The 22,623-nt window shown below is 45.4% G+C and overlaps 1 protein-coding gene across 4 annotated transcripts in view; it reads right to left on the bottom strand.

The window, feature by feature from the left end:
• PTPRU (protein tyrosine phosphatase receptor type U) overlaps positions 1–22,623 on the bottom strand; it is a gene marked incomplete at its 5' end in the record, with an annotated part of 91,653 nt that overhangs the window by 16,546 nt on the left and 52,484 nt on the right. For 3 of the 4 annotated variants that reach the window (XM_079698287.1, XM_079698288.1, XM_079698289.1), the window contains 4 exons: positions 3,059–3,135; positions 3,624–3,699; positions 4,409–4,599; positions 21,720–21,877. In XM_079698287.1, the coding sequence (XP_079554413.1) occupies positions 3,059–3,135; positions 3,624–3,699; positions 4,409–4,599; positions 21,720–21,877 (502 nt within the window). Of the gene's footprint in view, positions 1–1,297; positions 1,316–3,058; positions 3,136–3,623; positions 3,700–4,408; positions 4,600–21,719; positions 21,878–22,623 lie in introns of all 4 variants that reach the window. The other variant, XM_079698290.1, reaches the window with a different exon arrangement.

Here is a 22,623-nt window from a genome sequence, read left to right as displayed (position 1 = left end):
TGCGTCAGCCACTCAACATTTCTAAGCCTCAATTTTCTCGTCTGCCAAATGCAGGTCCCAACCTTGCAGAGTGTGATAAGGATGGCATGATATGCCTGAGGTGCCTGGCACAGAGCAGGTGCTCAGCCAATGACACTCTTGTTAATGGACATTTGAAGATTACTTAAGCCAAGTCTCCTCAGGGCATTTCGTAAGAGTCTGACAATAACTTAATGAGTAGTGTGTTTTGTGGAGACTGAGATGTAAAGTATTGATACAATGACCTATATTCATCCCCCTCCTAAGGGGGGCGCTAGGGCTGAGTACATCCACTGCCTTCTGTGGGCCTAATATTCCACTTAAGTTTAGGAACTGTACAAATGAACTGTTTAAACAAACTCAAAACAAGGCAGAGGGTGTCTAGAAGCACATCTGGGACAACTGTCATCTCCAGCAGGTGCGACAGCCGGGACCTTACACTTTATATATTAGGTATCTCCGTGCTGTCTGAAAGTCTAATAATGAATTGTATTTTTGCAATCATAAAAAAAGCAAGAAATATATTTGTAAAAGAAAAAAGGAGATAAAACAGACAAATTACCCAAAAAAGAAAACAATCCCATCGGACATCAACTATTACGAAAATAATATGTATTAAAAGATAAATCAGAGGATTGCTAGATGAATTGGGGTATTTTTAATTCTTAAAAGGCCCAAACACAGCACAATTTTTGAAAATAAAATACCCATACTGCTCCCCCAAAATAAAACATTCAAATTAGGGCTACATTGAGGGCAAAGTAGCGAGGGTTGAGTTTCAAGCAAACTGATCACAAAGGGATTTGAACACCAGGGAAACTAGTATTAAGGGGACTGCCTGGGGCCATCCTTGCTTCCTGGAAGGCCCTGACCCCCAAGCAGTGGAAACGCGGCACCCAGGGCAGCTCCTCCCATCGCACCCCTCCCAGGCCTGCAAAAGGTGCGGCTAGTGAGGATTCATCAGGCATGGGGAGCCCGGGACAAGGGTGACAGAGGTGATGGCCGGTGAAGAACAGAGCCTGGGGAGGCACCCGGAGGCACCCCAACACTGCCGGCCCGTCTCAGGGCAGAGGAGATGATGGGAATGGTTTAAACAGGGATCGTGTCGAATCTTCAGCCCTGGGCGGCCCCTGAAGTGGATGGTTGGTGTTGGGTGCACAGGTGGAGGGGAAGGAGGACAGAGACAGAGAGAGAGACACAGCCAGAGACTGTGAGAGAGTCTGAGACATAGCCAGCCAGACAGACAGGAGGAGGAGGAGATGGAGAGAGACATACTTACTTCACGGTTTATCCGAATCTTAATGATTCCAGTGAGGGAACAGTACAAAGCAAAAGAGACAGATATTAGGCCAGAGGCAGATGGAGGTGGACGGAGCACAGGAGTGGCCAGAATGGGTGATGCCAGCAGGGCTGGCAGAGCAGAGATGTGAGGGCTGGGCAAGAGAGGGGGAGGGGCAAGTCCCTGCCGGGGCCCAAGGAGAAGCCGACGAGGACCTTGAGGAGACCGAGGCGAGGCCCCTGTCACCAAAACTGCCCAAGTCTGAGAGGTGAGGCCAGGCCCAGCCCCATAGCCCAGTCAGGGGAGAGGATGGGAGGTGGGGGAGAAGGCAAGGAATTCTGGGAAATACGGGGTAGCGCATCTGGCCACCAGGAGGGAATGAAGACAAAGGAAAGGAAAGGTCACCTCCAGAGTCCCTGACTACCCCCCTCCCAGATACATGCCTCCTCCACCTCCAGCCGGTCATGCCGCTCCTACCTGGGCCACCCTTCCCTCCCCTCTCCAGCCACCCAAGGCCAGCACAAGCCCTCTGCTTCCATGCAGCCGGCCACAGCTAACCCTGGCACTACCACCACCTTGCTGTGTGACACTGAGGAAGTCATTCCTCTTTTCTGGCCTGTGCTTTTCCATCCAGTCTGAATTTATTTTACTTGTACGCTTATGTGTCTCCCCAACTAGAATCTATATGTTCACGGAAAGCAGGGACTGTGTCTGCTTGCTCACTGCTGTATCCCCGGTGCCCAGCACAATGCCTGGCACACAGTAGGTGCTCAAAACATAGCTAACAAATGAATAAATGACTCTCTACCAAACTTGGCTCGCTGCAGGTCAGGGAGTCTGATCAGGGTCTGACTCCTGGGCCTGTCCTGTCTCACCCTCATCCCCACTTGGGGAGCAGACCCATCACCTCTCCTTCACACTCAAGCTCAGGCCCCCTGGCTGCCTGCCCTGTCTCTGGCCCCTCCCTCCGGTCCAGCCCGACCAGTTGCTGCTGTGGCTGGCAGGACAGTCTCATGGTTAGCAGCAAAGGCTTTGGAGACCCTGACAGGCTGAGATTTGAATCCCTTCTTTACCACTCCCTAGCTGTGTGATCTGGGAAAAGTAGCTTCACCTCTCTGAGCCCCAGTTTCCTCACCTGTTAAGTGAGGCCACACAATGCTAACTAATGCATAGGGTGGTTGTAGGGATTATATAAAATTAATTATTTGGTATAAAGTGCTTAGCACAGTGCTTGGCACACAGTACATGGTCAATAAACCTCAGTTCTTATTCTTAAAGTACCACTCTGATCATGGGTAAACACTTTTAATGACTCCCTGGTGCCCCTAGGGAAAAGACCAAATTCCTCAGCTTGCCATTCGTGGCCTTCAGCCCAGCCCCTGTCTGCCTTCAGCCTCGCTGTGTATCCCCAGAATCCCACCCCCAGCCTCTTGGCCCCTCACCGAGAGGGGATCCTTCCTCATATCTAGGCCTAGCTGTCTGCCCTCTTCCCTCCATTCTGCCTCACTGACACTCCACCCCACCATCCCCATCCCCCTGTCTCTCAGGCCAACTCTGGCCTGCAGGAAGCCCTCCTGACAGCTGCAGCCCACCCTCTCCTCCCCTAGGCTGAGCTCCCCGGCACTGACTGCAGGAGGTGGGGGCACTCAGAACCCAGCCACGTGAACCCCCATTTATTCCCTGACAGGTCCCACCCTGCCTGGACAGTGAGCCTGGAGCGGGCAGGGCCGGTCAGCAGAGATGACGGGGCGAGGCACTCACGTCTATGTAGTTGGCATTAATGTAGTCAGCATCGGGGTCTCCCAGCATCGGGTGCAGTTTCACTCGGTGCCGATCATCTGGAAACACAGAGCAGGTGGCCATTGGGTGGGCAGGGGCTGAACTGGGGAGCCCAGAGCTGAGGCAGTGGGGGAAGCTTCCTGGAGGCCAGAGATGGGGCACAGGCAGGTCAGCCAGGGAACCTAGAGGCTCAGGACCAACGAGTAGGCCCTTGGTACTGCTGGAGGCAGGGCAGGCCAGTGGTTAGAGTCTGCGCTGCAGCGTCAAGGCCTGAGGTCCTGTGCTGCTCACACAAGTGTATCAGCTGTGTGGCCTTGAGCAGGGCGCTTAACCTCCCAAGCCTCAGTTTCCTTATCTGTAAAGTGGGGGTTCTACTACATCCACTTCACAGGGTTACTGAGAGGACCAAGTGAGATAACAGGTGTGATGCTCAGCACACAGCTTGGCATGAGACCGGCCCTCAATAAATGGCTCACTCTGCTGTCCTCCTGCTTCCTGTTCCATCCCACCCACTGCCCCAGACCCCAGGCCCTCCCCAAGGACTCACAGGCAGGCATGGGCTCCTGCCGGCCGCCCTTGACCTTGTCTTTCTTCTTTGTAGCATCCCAGCCTTCAAAAAAGCTCTGCCAGAAGGGAAAGTGGTGGTTAGTGAGGGAGGGAAGCCCCTCTCTCATAAGAGCCCTATCCCCTCAAGAGGATGGGAGTGGGACCACGACAAGGGCCAGGTTCAGGGTTAAACCTGGGGCCTGAAATAAAGTCACTGTAAATTCTTTTGTAAGTGAGGGACTAAGTTCAAGACCAAGCTGTGTAGGGGGAAGAGAGAAAAGAGGGAAAAAGAGGGTTAGAGTTCAGAGACATTTTAGAATGAGGGTCAGGTTTAGGGCAACTCCAGGTTTGAGCTGGGAAGAAGGTAAAAGTGAGCGTCAAATTAAGTCCAGATGGAGGTAGGATGGGATTCAAGTCAGAGTCCAAACGGAGCTTAGGATTGAGAGTCAGGGTCAAAGTCAGACTGGGATTTAGGTTGGAGGTCAGGGTCAGTGTTGGTGGTCAGGTTCATATCAGGAATAGAATACGGATCCAGGCAGGGTCCAGATGGAGAATGAGATAAGATTCAAGATAAGTTTTCAAGTCAGGGTTAGGATGAGAGTTAGAAACCAGGTCAGTCTGAGGTTAGGATCAAGGTCAAGGTCAAGGTCAAAAAATTAGGTTGAATTTGGGGACTGTCAGAGCATGGGTCCATCCAGGGCTGGGCTGAGGGCTGTCAGGGTCCACAGGGAGGAGCAACCAGGCAAGGCCCTGGCGAGGGGTCCTGGCTGGACTGGGGCCGTGCACCTCATACTCCTGCTTGAAGCCGTAGCCCTCGGCTGTCTTCATCTGGTTGATGTGCTGCAAGAGGTCAGCCACACGCACCGCGGGATGCAGCTGCCCCGTGTGGTACGGGGAGCCCTTCCGGCCACACGGACGCCGCGGTGAGCCCCCCAGGAGGCTGCTGGCCTCAGTGACCCCACCACTGCGCTGGTCTCCTGTAGTCAGAGAAAGGGAAAGGGGTTTCTGATACACACGGGCCCCAGCCTGGGGAACCCCAGATGGACTCAGGGGGCCGAGGGAGGGAAGGGAGCACGGCCAGCGTGGAGGACGCCTGGGTTGTTTGTTGGAGCCAAGCAGTTGGCTGGGCCCACCCTGTGTGACCCTGGGTAGCCCCTTCCCTGCTGCATCTCAGTTTTCCCATCTGTAAAATGAGGGGATTGGTTCGTATGAACCTGGAGGGCCCTTCTGGTTCAGCCCCGCCACCTGTGATCCCGTGGTCCCCTCACCCTCCTGGGCTCCCCTGCAGGGCCCACCCCTCTGTGACTTCACCTGCTGCCTGCAGGGGGAAGTGCTCAGCAGAGCCCATGACATCCCTCCTTCCTTCCCCTCTTCCAGGGAACAATCTGGAACATTGACAACTCCCAGCTATTACCCCCATTCAAAGACAAGCAAGTCCCGAAACTAGCTGCTGCTGCCACCCCTTCTGCAGATTAACAGGAAGCACCTGAATAGAGGCGTTTCTCCTGCATAAGCGTTTCCATTGTCAGCCTGTGCGTAGGCTCAGCCCGTGGGGGAGAGGCAGAGAGGTTCACAGTGCCCCACGTGCCCCAGGAAACTATCCTCTCCCTCCAGACCACCCACTCCCTGGCTCTCCTGGTCAGCATCCCCAAGGACATCCCACCCTGGTCCTTAGATCAGGTCCTGGGATTGAGAAAACAGTCCTGCTCAGCCACACCCACCTTCCAACACTCACTCCCACACACTCATTCCCTTCTCCTGGCCTGGGAGAGGTGCAGGGGCCTATTCTCCGCATGTCTCACCACTGTTCTCTGCCCAGAGGGGCCTAGATGTCAGCCCTCTCCCTGCCCTGTGCCTTCACACATGCTGTTCCTCTCCTTCAAACACTCCCCCCTTTATGCCTGGCGAACTCATACTCATCCTTCAGGTCTCAGCTAAAATGACCCTCCTTGGGGAGCCTTCTCTGGCTGGTGCCTGGCCTCTAATTCCTAGTCATGACTAACAGACAGAATGAATGCAGCACCGGGACGGACGCCACCACCCCCCTCCTCTGTGCAGCTCCACTTCCCCAAAGTCCAATCTCTGCCTCTTCAAATCAGGGAGACTGCAGGCCCTGCTTGGGTTCCCCTTCCTGTGCTGAGGTTTGAAAACTGCCTCCAAGCAGAAAGGTGATGCCAGGCAAGGCTCACCTCATTTGTTTCTCTTCTCTCGGGAATCACAGTCATGAGGTGCGTGGCACCCGATGTCTGAAAACAACTGTTTCACGTATTTTATCCAGATTTCTAGTTGCTTACAGCTGGAGGGCAAGTCATGTGCCAGGTACACATTCGTGGTCCAATGCCCCAAACCCTTAGATTTTCAGATAGGGAAACTGAGATCCAAAGAGGAGAGATTTGCCTGATGCAGTAGTTGTCCAAGTGTGTTCCAGAAAATACTGGTTGTGCCAGATGACTCAACGGTATTCCATTAAAAAGAAGAGAAGGAGGATGAGGAGGGGTTCTACGTTTTAAAGGAGTCTGTGAAATGGTTTTAAACAAAAATAAGTAGGTTTCTTTTCCCTGTTAAACCTCTCAAGGCTTCCAACAAGTTAGTGTGTATTTTAAATCTCCAAGAGATGGAGGAAAATAGCAAAGTTTCACCTCTCTCTTTCACCACGGAAAGCTTGTTTCATGAAACATCCTCAGGGGAACACAATGTAATATGGTGATTAAGAGACATGCTCTGGAGTCAGACAGGCCTCAGATCAAATCCCAACTCTGCATGTGACCTTGGGGATGTTAATTACTCTCCAGAAATTTCCCTTTTCATATGACAAATGAAGATTAAAACTGTTACTCTCCAAGATGATGATGTAAATATTCAATAAGATAATGTGTATAAAGCACCCAGGAACTTCCGGGTAAGATGGCGGAAGAGTAAGACGCGGAGATCACCTCCCTCCTCACGGATACACCAGAAATACAGCTACACGTGGAACAACTCCTACAGAACACCTACTGAACGCTGGCAGAAGACCCCAGACCTCCCAAAAGGCAAGAAACTCCCCACATACCTGGGTAGGGCAAAGCGGAGAGATTCCCGCACAGAGGATCGGTGCCGAGCGGCACTCACCAGCCCGAGAGGCTTGTCTGCTCGCCCGCCGGGGCGGGCGGCGCTGGAAGCTGAGGCTCGGGCTTCGGTCAGAGCGCAGGGAGAGGACTGGGGCTGGCGGCGAGAACTCAGCCTGAAGGGGGCTAATGTGCCACAGCTAGCCGGGAGGGAGTCCGGGAAAACTCTGGAGCTGCCGAAGAGGCAAGAGACTTGTTCTTCCCTCTTGGTTTCCTGCTGCGCGAGGAGAGGGGATTAAGAGCGCTGCTTAAAGGGGCTCCACAGACGGGCGCGAGTCGCGACTGAAAGCGCGGAGCCCAGTGACGGGCGTGGGACGCTGGGGCTGCTGCTGCCGCCGCCAAGAAGCCCGTGTGCGAGCGCAGGTCACTGTCCACACCGCCCTTCCGGGAGCCTGAGCAGCCCGCCACTGCCGGGGTCCCGGGATCCAGGGGCGGCTTCCCTGGGAGAACGCACGGCGCGCCTCGGGCTGGTGCAACGTCACGCCGACCTCTGCCGCTGCAGGCTCGCCCCGCACTCCGTGCCCCTCCCTCCCGCCCGGCCTGAGTGAGCCAGAGTTCCCGAAGAGGCTGCTCCTTTAACCCTTTCCTGTCTGAGCGAAGAACAGACGCCCTCCGGCGACCTACACGCAGAGGCGGGGCCAAATCCAAAGCTGAGACCCGGGAGCTGTGAGAACAAAGAAGAGAAAGGGAAACCTCTCCCAGCAGCCTCAGAAGCAGCGGATTAAAGCTCCACAATCAACTTGATGTACCCTGCATCTGTGGAATACATGAATAGACAACAAATCATCCCAAATTGAGGAGCCAGGAGTCAGTACTGTGCCTCTGAGGTGGGAGAGCCAACTTCAGGACACTGGTCCACAAGAGACCTCCCAGCTCCACATAATATCAAACGGCGAAAATCTTCCAGAGATCTCCATCTCAACACCAGCACCCAGCTTCACTCAACGACCAGCAAGCTACAGTGCTGGACACCCTATGCCAAACAACTAGCAAGACAGGAACACAACGCCACCCATTAGCAGAGAGGTGGCCTAAAATCATAAAAAGTCTGCAGACACCCCAAAACACACCACCAGACGTGGACCTGCCCACCAGAAAGACAAGATCCAGCCTCATCCACCAGAACACAGGCACTAGTCCCCTCGACCAGGAAACCTACACAACCCACTAAACCAACCTTAGCCACTGGGGACAGACACCAAAAACAACAGGAACTACGAACCTGCAGCCGGCAAAAAGGAGACCCCAAACACAGTAACATAAGCAAAATGAGAAGACAGAAAAACACACAGCAGGAGAAGGAGCAAGATAAAAACCCACCAGACCTAACAAATGAAGAGGTAATAGGCAGTCTATCTGAAAAAGAATTCAGAATAATGATAGTAAAGATGATCCAAAATCTTGGAAATAGAATAGACAAAATGCAAGAAACAGTTAACAAGGACCTAGTAGAACTAAAGATGAATCAAGCATCGATTAAAAACACAATAAATGAAATGAAAAATACTCTAGATGGGATCAATAGCAGAATAACTGAGGCAGAAGAACGGATAAGTGAGGTGGAAGATAAAATAGTGGAAATAACTAATGCAGAGCAAAATAAAGAGAAAAGAATGAAAAGAACAGAGGACAATATCAGAGACCTCTGGGACAACATTAAACGCACCAACATTCGAATTATAGGGGTTCCAGAAGAAGAAGAGAAAAAGAAAGGGACTGAGAAAATATTTGAAGAGATTATAGTTGAAAACTTCCCTAATATGGGAAAGGAAATAGTTAATCAAGTCCAAGAAGCACAGAGAGTCCCATACAGAATAAATCCAAGGAGAAATACGCCAAGACACATATTAATCAAACTGTCAAAAATTAAACACAAAGAAATCATATTAAAAGCAGCAAGGCAAAAACAACAAATAACACACAAGGGAATCCCCATCAGGATAACAGCTGATCTCTCAGCAGAAACTCTACAAGCCAGAAGGGAGTGGCAGGACATAATTAAAGTGATGAAGGAGAGAAACCTGCAACCAAGATTACTCTACCCAGCAAGGATCTCATTCAGATTTGATGGAGAAATTAAAACGTTTACAGACAAGCAAAAGCTGAGAGAGTTCAGCACCACCAAACCAGCTTTACAACAAATGCTAAAGGAACTTCTCTAGGCAAGAAACACAACAGAAGGAAAAGACCTACAATAACGAACCCAAAACAATTAAGAAAATGGGAATAGGAACATACATATCGATAATTACCTTAAATGTAAATGGACTAAACGCTCCCACCAAAAGACACAGATTGGCTGAATGGATACAAAAACAAGACCCATATATATGCTGTCTACAAGAGACCCACTTCAGACCTAGAGACACATACAGACTGAAAGTAAGGGGATGGAAAAAGATATTCCATGCAAATGGAAACCAAAAGAAAGCTGGAGTAGCAATTCTCATATCAGACAAAATAGACTTTAAAATAAAGACTACTAGAAGAGACAAAGAAGGACACTACATAATGATCAAGGGATCGATCCAAGAAGAAGATATAACAATTGTAAATATTTATGCACCCAACATAGGAGCACCTCAATACATAAGGCAAACACTAACAGCCATAAAAGGAGAAATCGACAGTAACACAATCATAGTAGGGGACTTTAACACCCCACTTTCACCAATGGACAGATCATCCAAAATGAAAATAAATAAGGAAACACAAGCTTTAAATGATACATTAAACAAGATGGACTTAATTGATATTTATAGGACATTCCATCCAAAAACAACAGAATACACATTTTTCTCAAGTGCTCATGGAACATTCTCCAGGATAGATCATATCTTGGGTCACAAATCAAGCCTTGGTAAATTTAAGAAAATTGAAATTGTATCAAGTATCTTTTCCGACCACAATGCTATGAGACTAGATATCAATTACAGGAAAAGAGCTATAAAAAATACAAACACATGGAGGCTAAACAATACATTACTTAATAACGAAGTGATCACTGAAGAAATCAAAGAGGAAATAAAAAAATACCTAGAAACAAATGACAATGGAGACACGACGACCCAAAACCTATGGGATGCAGCAAAAGCAGTTCTAAGAGGGAAGTTTATAGCAATACAATCCCACCTTAAGAAACAGGAAATATCTCGACTAAACAACCTAACCTTGCACCTAAAGCAATTAGAGAAAGAAGAACAAAAACATCCCAAAGTTAGCAGAAGGAAAGAAATCATAAAAATCAGATCAGAAATAAATGAAAAAGAAATGAAGGAAACAATAGCAAAGATCAATAAAACTAAAAGCTGGTTCTTTGAGAAGATAAACAAAATTGATAAACCATTAGCCAGACTCATCAAGAAAAAAAGGGAGAAGACTCAAATCAATAGAATTAGAAATGAAAAAGGAGAAGTAACAACTGACACTGCAGAAATACAAAAGATCGTGAGAGATTACTATAAGCAACTCTATGCCAATAAAATGGACAACCTGGAAGAAATGGACAAATTCTTAGAAATGCACAACCTGCCAAGACTGAATCAGGAAGAAATAGAACATATGAACAGACCAATCACAAGCACTGAAATTGAAACTGTGATAAAAAATCTTCCAACAAACAAAAGCCCAGGACCAGATGGCTTCACAGGCGAATTCTATCAAGCATTTAGAGAAGAGCTAACGCCTATCCTTCTCAAACTCTTCCAAAATATAGCAGAGGGAGGAACACTCCCAAACTCATTCTACGAGGCCACCATCACCTTGATACCAAAACCAGACAAGGATGTCACAAAGAAAGAAAACTACAGGCCAATATCACTGATGAACATAGATGCAAAAATCCTCAACAAAATACTAGCAAACAGAATCCAACAGCACATTAAAAGGATCATACACCATGATCAAGTGGGGTTTATCCCAGGAATGCAAGGATTCTTCAATATACGCAAATCAATCAACGTGATACACCATATTAACAAATTGAAGGAGAAAAACCATATGATCATCTCAATAGATGCAGAGAAAGCTTTCGACAAAATTCAACACCCATTCATGATAAAAACCCTGCAGAAAGTAGGCATAGAGGGAACTTTCCTCAACATAATAAAGGCCATATATGACAAACCCACAGCCAGCATCGTCCTCAATGGTGAAAAACTGAAACCATTTCCACTAAGATCAGGAACAAGACAAGGTTGCCCACTCTCACCACTCTTATTCAACATAGTTTTGGAAGTTTTAGCCACAGCAATCAGAGAAGAAAAGCAAATAAAAGGAATCCAAATTGGAAAAGAAGAAGTAAAGCTGTCACTGTTTGCAGATGACATGATACTATACATAGAGAATCCTAAAGATGCTACCAGAAAACTACTAGAGCTAATCAATGAATTTGGTAAAGTTGCAGGATACAAAATTAATGCACAGAAATCTCTGGCATTCCTATATACTAATGATGAAAAATCTGAAAGTGAAATCAAGGAAACACTCCCATTTACCACTGCAACAAAAAGAATAAAATATCTAGGAATAAACCTACCTAAGGAGACAAAAGACCTGTATGCAGAAAATTATAAGACACTGATGAAAGAAATTAAAGATGATACAAATAGATGGAGAGATGTACCATGTTCTTGGATTGGAAGAATCAACATTGTGAAAATGACTCTACTACCCAAAGCAATCTACAGATTCAATGCAATCCCTATCAAAATACCACTGGCATTTTTCACAGAACTAGAACAAAAAATTTCACAATTTGTATGGAAACACAAAAGACCACGAATAGCCAAAGCAATCTTGAGAACGAAAAACGGAGCTGGAGGCATCAGGCTCCCTGACTTCAGACTATACTACAAAGCTGCAGTAATCAAGACAGTATGGTACTGGCACAGAAACAGAAAGATAGATCAATGGAACAGGATAGAAAGCCCAGAGATAAACCCACGGACATATGGTCACCTTATCTTTGATAAAGGAGGCAGGAATGTACAGTGGAGAAAGGACAGTCTCTTCAATAAGTGGTGTTGGGAAAACTGGACAGGGACATGTAAAAGTATGAGATTCGATCACTCCCTAACACCATACACAAAAATAAGCTCAAAATGGATTAAAGACCTAAATGTAAGGCCAGACACTATCAAACTCTTAGAGGACAACATAGGCAGAACACTCTATGACATAAATCACAGCAAGATCCTTTTTGACCCACCTCCTAGAGAAATGGAAATAAAGACAAAAATAAACACATGGGACCTAATGAAACTTAAAAGCTTTTGCACAGCAAAGGAAACCATAAACAAGACCAAAAGACAACCCTCAGAATGGGAGAAAATATTTGCAAATGAAGCAACTGACAAAGGATTAATCTCCAAAATTTATAAGCAGCTCATGCAGCTCAATAACAAAAAAACAAACAACCCAATCCAAAAATGGGCAGAAGACCTAAATAGACATTTCTCCACAGAAGATATACAGACTGCCAACAAACACATGAAAGGATGCTCAACATCTTTACTAATTAGAGAAATGCAAATCAAAACTACAATGAGATATCATCTCACACCAGTCAGAATGGCCATCATCAAAAAATCTAGAAACAATAAATGCTGGAGAGGGTGTGGAAAAAAGGGAACACTCTTGCACTGCTGGTGGGAATGTGAATTGGTACAGCCACTATGGAGAACGGTATGGAGGTTCCTTAAAAAACTACAAATAGAACTACCATATGACCCTGCAATCCCACTACTGGGCATATACCCTGAGAAAACCATAATTCAAAAAGAGACATGTACCAAAATGTTCATAGCAGCCCTATTTACAATAGCCCGGAGATGGAAACAACCTAAGTGTCCATCATCGGATGAATGGGTAAAGAAGATGTGGCACATACATACAATGGAATATTACTCAGCCATAAAAAGAAATGAAATTGAACTATTTGTAATGAGGTGGATGGACCTAGAGTCTGTCATACAGAGTGAAGTAAGTCAGAAAGAGAAAGACAAATACTGTATGCTGACACATATAAATGGAATTTAAGAAAAAAAAAGGTCATGAAGAACATAGGGGTAAGACAGGAATAAAGACACAGACCTACTAGAGAATGGACTTGAGGATATGGGGAGGGGGAAGGGTAAGCTGTGACAAAGTGAAAGAGCGGCATGGACATATATACACTACCAAACGTAAGGTAGATAGCTAGTGGGAAGCAGCCGCATAGCACAGGGAGATCAGCTCGGTGCTTTGTGACCGCCTGGAGGGGTGGGATAGGGAGGGTGGGAGGGAGACGCAAAAGGGAGGGGATATGGGAACATATGTATACATATAACTGATTAAATTTGTGATAAAGCAAAAAATAAAAAAAATAAAAAAAAAAAAATAATAAAAAATAAAGCACCCAGCCCAGTGCCTGGCACATGAGCACCTGCAGATGGAGCTGTTGACATGATTAGGAGCTTCCAGGAAAGGGAGGAACCTCTGGAGTCCCAGAAAGCCAGGGCAGCTGTTTGAAAAGAGGTGGCCTTTCTGTCTTGGTCCTTCTCCACTGTAGAATCTTGGTCCAGGACCTGACAATTCTAAAGACCATCTACCACAAACACACAAGACAAGCACAAAGGTTTGAAGAAAAAAAGATTTCTGCTGGCTCAAGGAACTCAGAAATGAAGGAGTCCTAAGTGTTCTTCGTGAAAACCATGCCAACAGCTCCATAGAGAGCTCTCCGGGTGCAGAATCCAACAGCTCATCCCAGAGATCTTGAAGGGTTGGAAGCCCTGATACAGCCTCACAAGTAGGCATGGAATCATCTTGCAATGGGTGAAGACAAGCCAAAAATCCCACTTGCTCGGGGTCCAGACAGGAAGCCAGAGCCAAAGCTGGGCGGCTTCCAGCTGAGCCCAAGAGCAACACAAGATGTTCTACAAATAAGACCACCAGAAGACAAAGGATGATGAACAATTATGCTGCCAAGAAGACCCTCCATTTCCTGGGGCCCAGAGAAGACAGGTCCTTACTCTTCTCACCCATGAATTACCATGGGATTTCACTCACACTCATACACATACACACACACACACACACACACACACACACACTCCCCACCCCCCACCGCCGCGCCTCTCCCATACACACACATACCCTAAGAACCAGCTTGCCCACAGCTGGAAGCCCCTGAAAGGGAGGAAGAGAGGAAGGAAGGTAAGAGCCAGCCATCAGCTTCAAGGTCACCACTCAGGGGCTCTCCCAGGCTCTCTCCAGCTCCATTATGATTGTCGGACAATTTTGGAGAGTAACCACTGGACAGCGGATGTTTTGCGGGGAGGGCTGAGGCCCAGAGGAAAGAACACTGGGTGTGGAGTCAGAGAAGCCTGAATTTTTTTTTTTAATGTTGAGCCTTCTTTTAATTTATTAATTTTTATTTTTGGCTGTGTTGGGTCTTCATTTCTGTGTGAGGGCTTTCTCTAGTTGTGGCAAGCGGGGGCCGCTCTTCATCGCGGTGCACGGGCCTCTCACTGTCATGGCCTCTCTTGTCGCGGAGCACAGGAGAAGCCTGAATTTGAATTCTGACTCAAGCCACTTGACTTCTCTGGACCTCAGTTTCTTTATTTGAAAACGGAGATCCTCAGACTTTCCTCAAAGATGGGCACTTTCCCCGATTCCCATCCACCCTCAGATGAAGACAGGCCACCGGTACAATCTAGCAGCATATTATATTTTTCCTTCACTATCTGCAATTAGCAAATAACTTTAAAGAAACACAGTCTGTAATAATAGCTAACAATATCTAACGTACTGAGTGCTTTCATATGCCTAGCATGATTCTTAAGTCATTCAATCCTTAGAATATCCCTATGAAGTAGGTGCTATTGTTATCCCCCCTATTAAACAAGGAAACTGAGGCCCAGAAGGGTTGTTACCTGCTCCTTAAGTGGAAGCATCAGGATTCAAACCCAGGCCCAACTGACTCTGGGATCCTGTTGTCTTTCTCTGTTTTCGTCTCCCTGATAAAGGGGCATTTGTGGTGTCAAGTAAGGGGCACTTATTTGACAAACCATTTGGCCGGAACCCACTGGTTCCCACACAGGTCAAGAGCTCCAGATGGACAAGGGCCCAGAGGGTTTGAGGGTTTTCATAGCCAAGATCAGAAACGACAGGGGCACATTCCAACATCTTGGGAACATCCCAGCTCAACATTTACTCAGCATGGGAAGTCCCCATTTAAAACTTCCATGTTGAGGATACATCAAAATCAACATGGCTTTCTGTTCTAAACCACAAAACTCTGGCCTCCACTGTTTGGAAAGAAAAGAAGGAAGTGGCGGCTAGACCAGCATGGGGCATAAAGAGAGAGAAGCCTTGAGACTGAGCTCCAGTCTCCTGAACACACCTTGAGCTTCCCAGCCGTCACACCTTCCCCGTGTCCTGCACCCTGCCTTCAGTGCCCACGCCCTCCTCACCATCAGTCAAATCTTATCCATCTCAGCCGAAACCCTGACCTTCCCTGCCCAAAGGTGTATCTTCTCAAGACTATGGCAGCACTAACTGTCCCCACTACCCCCCGACAATTAGCCTAGTGTGGACTTCCCTGGGTCAATCTCATCTCCCCAACTAGTCAGTGAGTTCCTTGGGAGCAGAACCCATGTTTCCTGCCTCACTGCATCTCTCCATAAGACTCAGCAGCAAGGCATGTGCCCACACCACCTTCACCTCCCACTCTCCCCAGCACCCACTTGAGTTTTCAGCCCAAGCAAACCTCTCCATGTCGTCCTCTGTGCCCACCTCCATGCATTTACACATGCTGTTCTTCATGCACATTTGCCTTTTCCTTCCCATCTCTGCTGGTCCAAATCCTACCCAGTCCTCTAGGCCCAGCATGATACAGCAGAAACAGCAATTTGCAATTCAGAAAGACCTGAATTTAAATCCTGACTCTGCCACCTTCTGCTTGATCTGGACAAGTGATTCTCCTCTCTGGGTCCCTGTTTCCTCATTTGTAAGATGAAGGGTTGATAACAGCTACTACCGTGTGTGTAAATTTAATGAGGGAGGTCACAAAGAGAATGTGATGCATAAATGCATGTCAATGAATTTGAAAACATAAATGAAATGGACACATTCCTAGACAAATATAACTTACTAAAAGTGTCTTGAAAAAAACAGAAAGCTTGAATAGTCCTTTACTCCTTTAAATAGATTGAATTAAAAGTTTAAAATGTTTCCATAAAGAAAACAACAAAAAAAGATTGTTTCACGGGTGAATTCCACCAAACTTTCAAGGAGTCAATTACCCCAATCTCCCATGATAAGGAAAAAAGAGAAGAGACCTCAATGCATTTTATAATACAAACAGAATCTTGATACCAGAAACCAGACAAAGACAGTATAAAAAAAGAAAAATTATAGGCCAATCACACTCAGGAATACAACTTTAGAATCTTGAACAATATTATAATTATACTGAATCCAATAATTCATTAAAAAAAATTATGCATGATGACCAAGTTGAATTTACCCCAGGAATTGAAGGTTATTTTAACAATAGAAAATCTAAAAATGTCACTCACCTCACTAACAAACTAAAGGAAAAAAATATGGCATCATAGTAAATCCAGAAAAAAAGCATTTGCTAAGTTTAATGCCCATTTAAAATAAAATCTCTTAGCAAACTAAAAACTGAAAGGAATTTTGTTCATCTGATAAGACATTTCTTCCAAAAACCTATGGCAAACTTCATTCTCACTGTTTTAATGTTAGAAGCATTTCTTTTAAAACCAGGAAAACAAGACAATGATTTCTGCTATAACCACTTCCATTTGAGGTTCCAGCCAGTGGCATGCAGAAAGATAAGGAAAAAAAGGATAAGAAATGAGAAATAAGAAACAGAACTGTCAATATTCACAGATCCTTTGTACTCAGGAAATCTAAATGATTCTACAGACAAATTAGAATTAATCAGAAAGTTTAGACCCTGAATAGCCAAAGCAATCTTGAGAAAGAAGAACAAAGCTGGAGGTATCAAGCACCCTGACTTCAAACTATACTACAAAGCTACAGTAATCAAAACAGTATGGTACTGGCACAAAAGCAGACATATAGATCAATGGAACAGAATAGAGAGTCCAGAAATAAACCTACATACATATGGTCTATTAATCTATGACAAAGAGGCAAGAATATACAATGGGGAAAAGACAGTCCCTTCAACAAGTGGTACTGGGAAAACTGGACAACTACAAGTAAAATAATGAAACTAGACCATTTTCTCATACCATATTTAAAAATAAACTCAAAATGCCTTCAAGCCTTAGGCATTTTTCCAAAGAAGACATGCAGATGGCCAACAGGCACATGAAAAGATGTTCAACATCACTAATCATCAGGGAAATGCAAATCAAAACCACAGTGAGATATCATCTCACACCCATCAGAATGGCCATCCTCAAAAAGGCAAGAAATAACAAATGTTGGTGAGGATGTGGAGAAAAGGGAAGCCTCCTGCACTGTTGGTAGGAATGTAAATTGGTGTCACTATAGGAAACAGTGCAGAGGTTCTTCAAAAACTTTAAAATAGAACTACCGTATGACCCAACAATTCCACTTCTGAATATTTACCCAAAGAAAATGAAAACACTAGTTCAAAAAGAGATATGCACCTCAGTGTTCTTTGCAGCGCTATTTATAATAGCCAAGATATGGAAGCAACCTAAATGTCCAATGACAGAAGAATAAATAAAGAAGATGTGGTATACATACATACATATATATATATATATATACATATATATATATATATATATATATATACACACACACACACAATGGAATATTACTCAGCCATAAAAAAGAATGAAATCTTGCCATTTGTGACAACATGGATGGACCTGGAGAGTATTATGCTTAGTGAAATAAATCAGACAGAGAAAGACAAATATTATATGTCTTCACTTATGTGTAGAATCTAAAAAGCCAAACAAATAGACAAATATAACAAAACAGAAACAGACTCACAGATATGAAGAACAAATTAGTGGTTGCCCAAGGGGAGAGGGGTGGGAGGATGGGCAAAACAGAGGAAGAGGATTAAGAGGTACAAACTACCAGTGATAAAATAAAGTAGTCACAGGGATATAATATACAGCACAGGGAATATAGTTAATAATATGGTAATAACTTTGTATGGTGTATAATCTATAAAAATATCAAATCACTATATTATATACCTGAAACTAAACCAACTATACTTCAATAAAAAAAAGAAAGTTTATGAAAAGTTTCATGACATCAGATTTGGCAAGGATTTCTGGGCTATGACACCAAAGGCATAAGCAACAAAAGAGAAAAAAAGACAAAATGGACTACAACAAAATGTAAACATTTGTTCATCAAAAGACACTATCTGCAGAGTAAAAAGGCAACCCACACTATGAGATAAAATATTTGTAAATTGTTAATCTGATAAGGATTAATATCCAGAATATATACAGAACTCCTAAAACTCAACAACAAAAGGACAAACAACCCAATTCAAAAATTCTCCAGATAAAATACACAAATGGCCAATAAACACATGAAAAGATGCCCAACATCACATCATTCAGCATTAGGGAAATGCAAATCAGAACTATGAAGGGCTGCCCTGGTGGCGCAGTGGTTGAGAGTCCGCCTGCCGATGCAGGGGACACAGGTTCATGCCCCAGTCTGGGAATATCCCACGTGCCACGGAGTGGCTGGGCCCATGAGCCATGGCCACTGAGCCTGCATGTCCCGGCCTGTGCTCCGCAACGAGAGAGGCCACAACAGTGAGAGGCCCGCGTACCACAAAAAAACAAACAAACAAAAAAAAACTATGAGATACCATCTCACATCCATTACGATGGCTGCTATAAAAAAAGCTGTCTTGAACAGAAAACAAGTGTTGGCAAGGATGTGGGGAAAACTGGAACCCTTGTACACTATTGGTGGGAATGTAAAATGGTGCATCCACTGTGGAAAACAGAATGGCAGTTCCTCGAAAAATTAAAAATAGAACTACTATATGATCCAGCAATTCCATTTCTGGGTATATACCCAAAAGTATTAAAAGCAGGGCGCCAAAGAGATATTTGTATACACCCATATTCATAGTAGCATTATACACAAGAGCTAAAACATGGAAGCAATCCAAGTGTCCATCAACAGACAAATGGATAAGAAAAGTATGTGTATACATACAATGAAATATTATTCAGCCTTAAAAAGAAAGGCAATTCTGGGAATTCCCCGGCGGTCCAGTGGTTAGGACTCTGTGCTTCCAGTGCAGGGGGTACAGATTCGATCCCTGGTTGGGGGACTAAAGATCCCACATGCTGTGCGGCATGGCCAAAAATTTTTAAATAAATAAATAAAATATTTTTTAAAAAGCAATTTTAAAAAACACTTAAGAAAACAAAGGCAATTCTGAAAGATGCTACAACATGGATGAACCTTGAGTACATTATGCTAATGGAAATAAGCCAGTCCCTAAAGACAAGTACCGTATGATTCCACTTAGTATGAGATACAGTAATCAAAGTCATAGAGACAGAAAGTAGAATGGTGGTTGCCAGGGGCTGAGAAGGTAGGGAAAGGGGCGTTTAATGGATACAGAGTTTCAGTTTTACAAAATGAAAACTGATCCAAAGATTCAAAGCAAATTCATCCAACAAAGTTTTCCAAGGAACTTGAAAAGATGATTCTAAAATCTGTAAGAAGGAGTATGAGCGCAAATAGAGCCAAGACACCCTTGTTGAAGAACTAAGTTGGGAGGGCTTGATGTGTCAAAAAATCAAGACCTAGATAGGTAGTTTGCTATTGGTACAGGAATCACCAAACCGGCTGATGAAAGAGAACAGGGAGCCAAAACACAATCCATATATGTATGGGAATGTGATATATGATAAGGGTGGCACTACAAATCAGTGGTGAAAATATGAACTATAATACCTGATGCTGGGACAGTTGGTTTTCCCTATAGAAAAAATAAAATCCTTAATTTTTTTTTCATATCACATATAAAAATTAACTACAGATGGATAAAGATTTAAATGTGAAATGCAAAATATTAAAAGTTTTAGAAAAAAGTAAAAAATATCTTACGACCTTGCATAAGGAAGAATTCTTTAAGCAAGTACAAAAAATAGAAATCAAAAAGGAATAGATTGATGACTGAATTGAAATAAAAATCTGTTCCTCCAAAGATACTATAAACAACGTGCAAAGATGAGCCACAAATTGGGAGAAGATATTTGCAATTCATAAGGGACAAATGAGTCTCATCCCAAATATATAAAGAACTCCTAAAAACCACTAAGATAGCAACAGAAAACTGAACAGAAAATTAGGTAAAAGACATGAACAGGCATTTTATGGAAGAAGAAACCTGAATGGCCAATGATGATTTGCAAATATATTCAACCTCACTAGTAATCAGAGAAATGTAAATTCAGACTATAGAGAATTACCATCTTATACAAACTAGTTTGACAAAAGTGAAGAAGCCTGGCAAATTTTGATCTTGATGTGGAGCAATGGAAACTTACACCCTGCTGCTAGGAGTGAACACAGGCAAAGACACTTTGGAAAACAATTTGACACTGTCTTATAAAGCAGAACAAGCACATACTTTATAATCCAGCAGTTCTACTTCCAGAATCTGCTGTGCAGGTGCATCTGGAGATTCATTTAAGAATGTTCACAGCAGCCTCGTTTGTAATAACAGGAAAACTAGGGGGCTTCCCTGGTGGCACAGTGGTTGAGAGTCTGCCTGCTGATGCAGGGGACACGGGTTTGTGCCCTGGTTCGAGAAGATCCCACATGCCGCGGAGCGGCTAGGCCCATGAGCCATGGCCACTGAGCCTGCGTGTCCGGAGCCTGTGCTCCCCAACGGGAGAGGCCACAACAGTGAGAGGCCAGCGTACCACAAAAAAAAAAAAAGAAAGAAAACTAGGAACAAATCAAATGCCCACGGATGTCAGAATGAAGAAATAAATTGTGATATAGTCATACAGCGGAAAGCTATACATCAGAGAAAATAAATGAACTACAGCAAAACATCCACCTGGGTAAATATTGGAAACATGGTGTTGTGCTGAAAACTAGAGAGCAATTTCATTTCTATCAAGCTCGAAAATGAGCAAAATTATATAATGCACTGTTTGGGGACACATGCACATATGGTAAAATTACTCCCAAAAAGGCGAGAAAGTTATAAACATAAATTTAAGGGGAATATTTACATGTAAGAGGGAGGTAGGGGATATGGAAGGGGCACCCAGATGACGTTCAAGTTCACTAGCGGGGTTCACCGGTGTTTGGTGTATTATTATGACTTTATGATTTTCATAAATGTTATTTTTTGTACAAATCAGCACTAAGTAGAATAAAAAGATATGTGATGGAGCAATTTATGACAAGCTCCTAGCATATACAGCTGACTCACTATACTCTCCCTGCAGGCCAGGTACAGCACTAAATGATGTACACACATTCTCTTATTTAGTCTTCCAGCAGCCCTACCAGCAGAGATGATCTTTATCCTCACTTTATACATGAGAAAGCAGACATCCAGAGAGATTAAGCCACTTGCCCCAGGTCATGCACCTAAGGGGATCTGAGATGCAAACTGAGGTCTGACTCCCAAGCACTTCATCTCACACAGCAAGAAAGAGACTGCTCTGATCCCACAGCAGCGCTCCCTCCTCTAAGTCCCCAGAACTCTTCCCACAATTAAACTGTGAACTCGCACTCCTCTTAGATGAATCTGTGTCTAAGTCCTCAATTTTCCTAAAGCTCCTCCAGTACAAAGATAATACCTGTGCCTTCTTTGTATTCCCAGGGCTGGTGCTGGTACCCAGCAGGATGCTTAGTACTGTTGGTTCGGGGTGTTACAGAATCATCTGATGTGGGGTTCTGGACTGTTGGGTCACAAGTCTGGGGAAGGAGTGCCTGGGGGCCACGAGGAAGGGCCGGGCACTCACCCCGGGGGCTGTAGCCATGGCCGTCCATGAAGGAGAGGCCCAGCCGCTCATCCTCCTGCAAGGTGCTCTGGTCTGTGAAGCTCCGGTCCACGGCACTCATCATGTGGGTCTTCTCCTGGCGGTAGTTGACCGTGGCCTTGGTCATGTTCACTGGCTTCCTGCAGAGGAGGGTTGATGGGAGACATGGGTGCTCAGCTGGGCAGGACAGCAGCCAGAGGTTGATGGGGGGCCTTGAGGCCAGGAGCCAGTCTAGAAGCATCTCTGGGTGCTGAGGGGGCTCTGCCTCCATCCTTTGCCCACCAGACCCAGTGAGCTGCTGCCTCCCCCAAGAAGGACTGGGCAGAGTCCCTGTCCTGGGGACCTTTGCTGACAGCAAGGGATGGAACAGCAGTGGCCTCAGGCTAGGATCTGCCTCCTAATTCTCACTGGCCCCGAGGGCTCAGGAAAGGGGAGGAAAGTCACTCTGGGTGACTATTTTGGTGTCACAGCAGACAGTCACTGCACCCCAAACAAGGGAGATGCCTGCCCCAGCTCCAGCCCCAGCAAGCCCCATAGGTAACCTTCCTTCCTCCGTCCTCACCACACAGCTGCCCTGGGAACTCTTCCTCCTGCAGTGGGGTTGGACTACACTCCTTCATGGCAAAGAGTCTGGCCAGTACTCGGTCAGTCTCATAAGTTTTCACTGGGCACAGAATGACTCCAACCATGACTTCTTCTTACCCCCCAGAACCCCCAGGATGGTTGCACCACAGGCTACACTAGACTTGTAAAGAAATCCACGCAGGGTCCCTATTCCCGTCACTGCCCACCAGTCCATCCAGCCACCGGAAGCAGCAGAGAGAGAAGGTGAGAGGCCCCGGTCCCTCCTGAGAGGGCAGAGCTTCTGGAGAGCCCCTGGGCACGG

The sequence above is a fragment of the Hyperoodon ampullatus genome (genome assembly GCF_949752795.1).
Source record: "Hyperoodon ampullatus genome assembly, chromosome: 2".
Classification (NCBI taxonomy): domain Eukaryota; kingdom Metazoa; phylum Chordata; class Mammalia; order Artiodactyla; family Ziphiidae; genus Hyperoodon; species Hyperoodon ampullatus.
The sequence above is the reverse complement of the archived record's forward strand: the minus strand, read 5'-3'. Positions and strand labels throughout refer to the sequence as shown.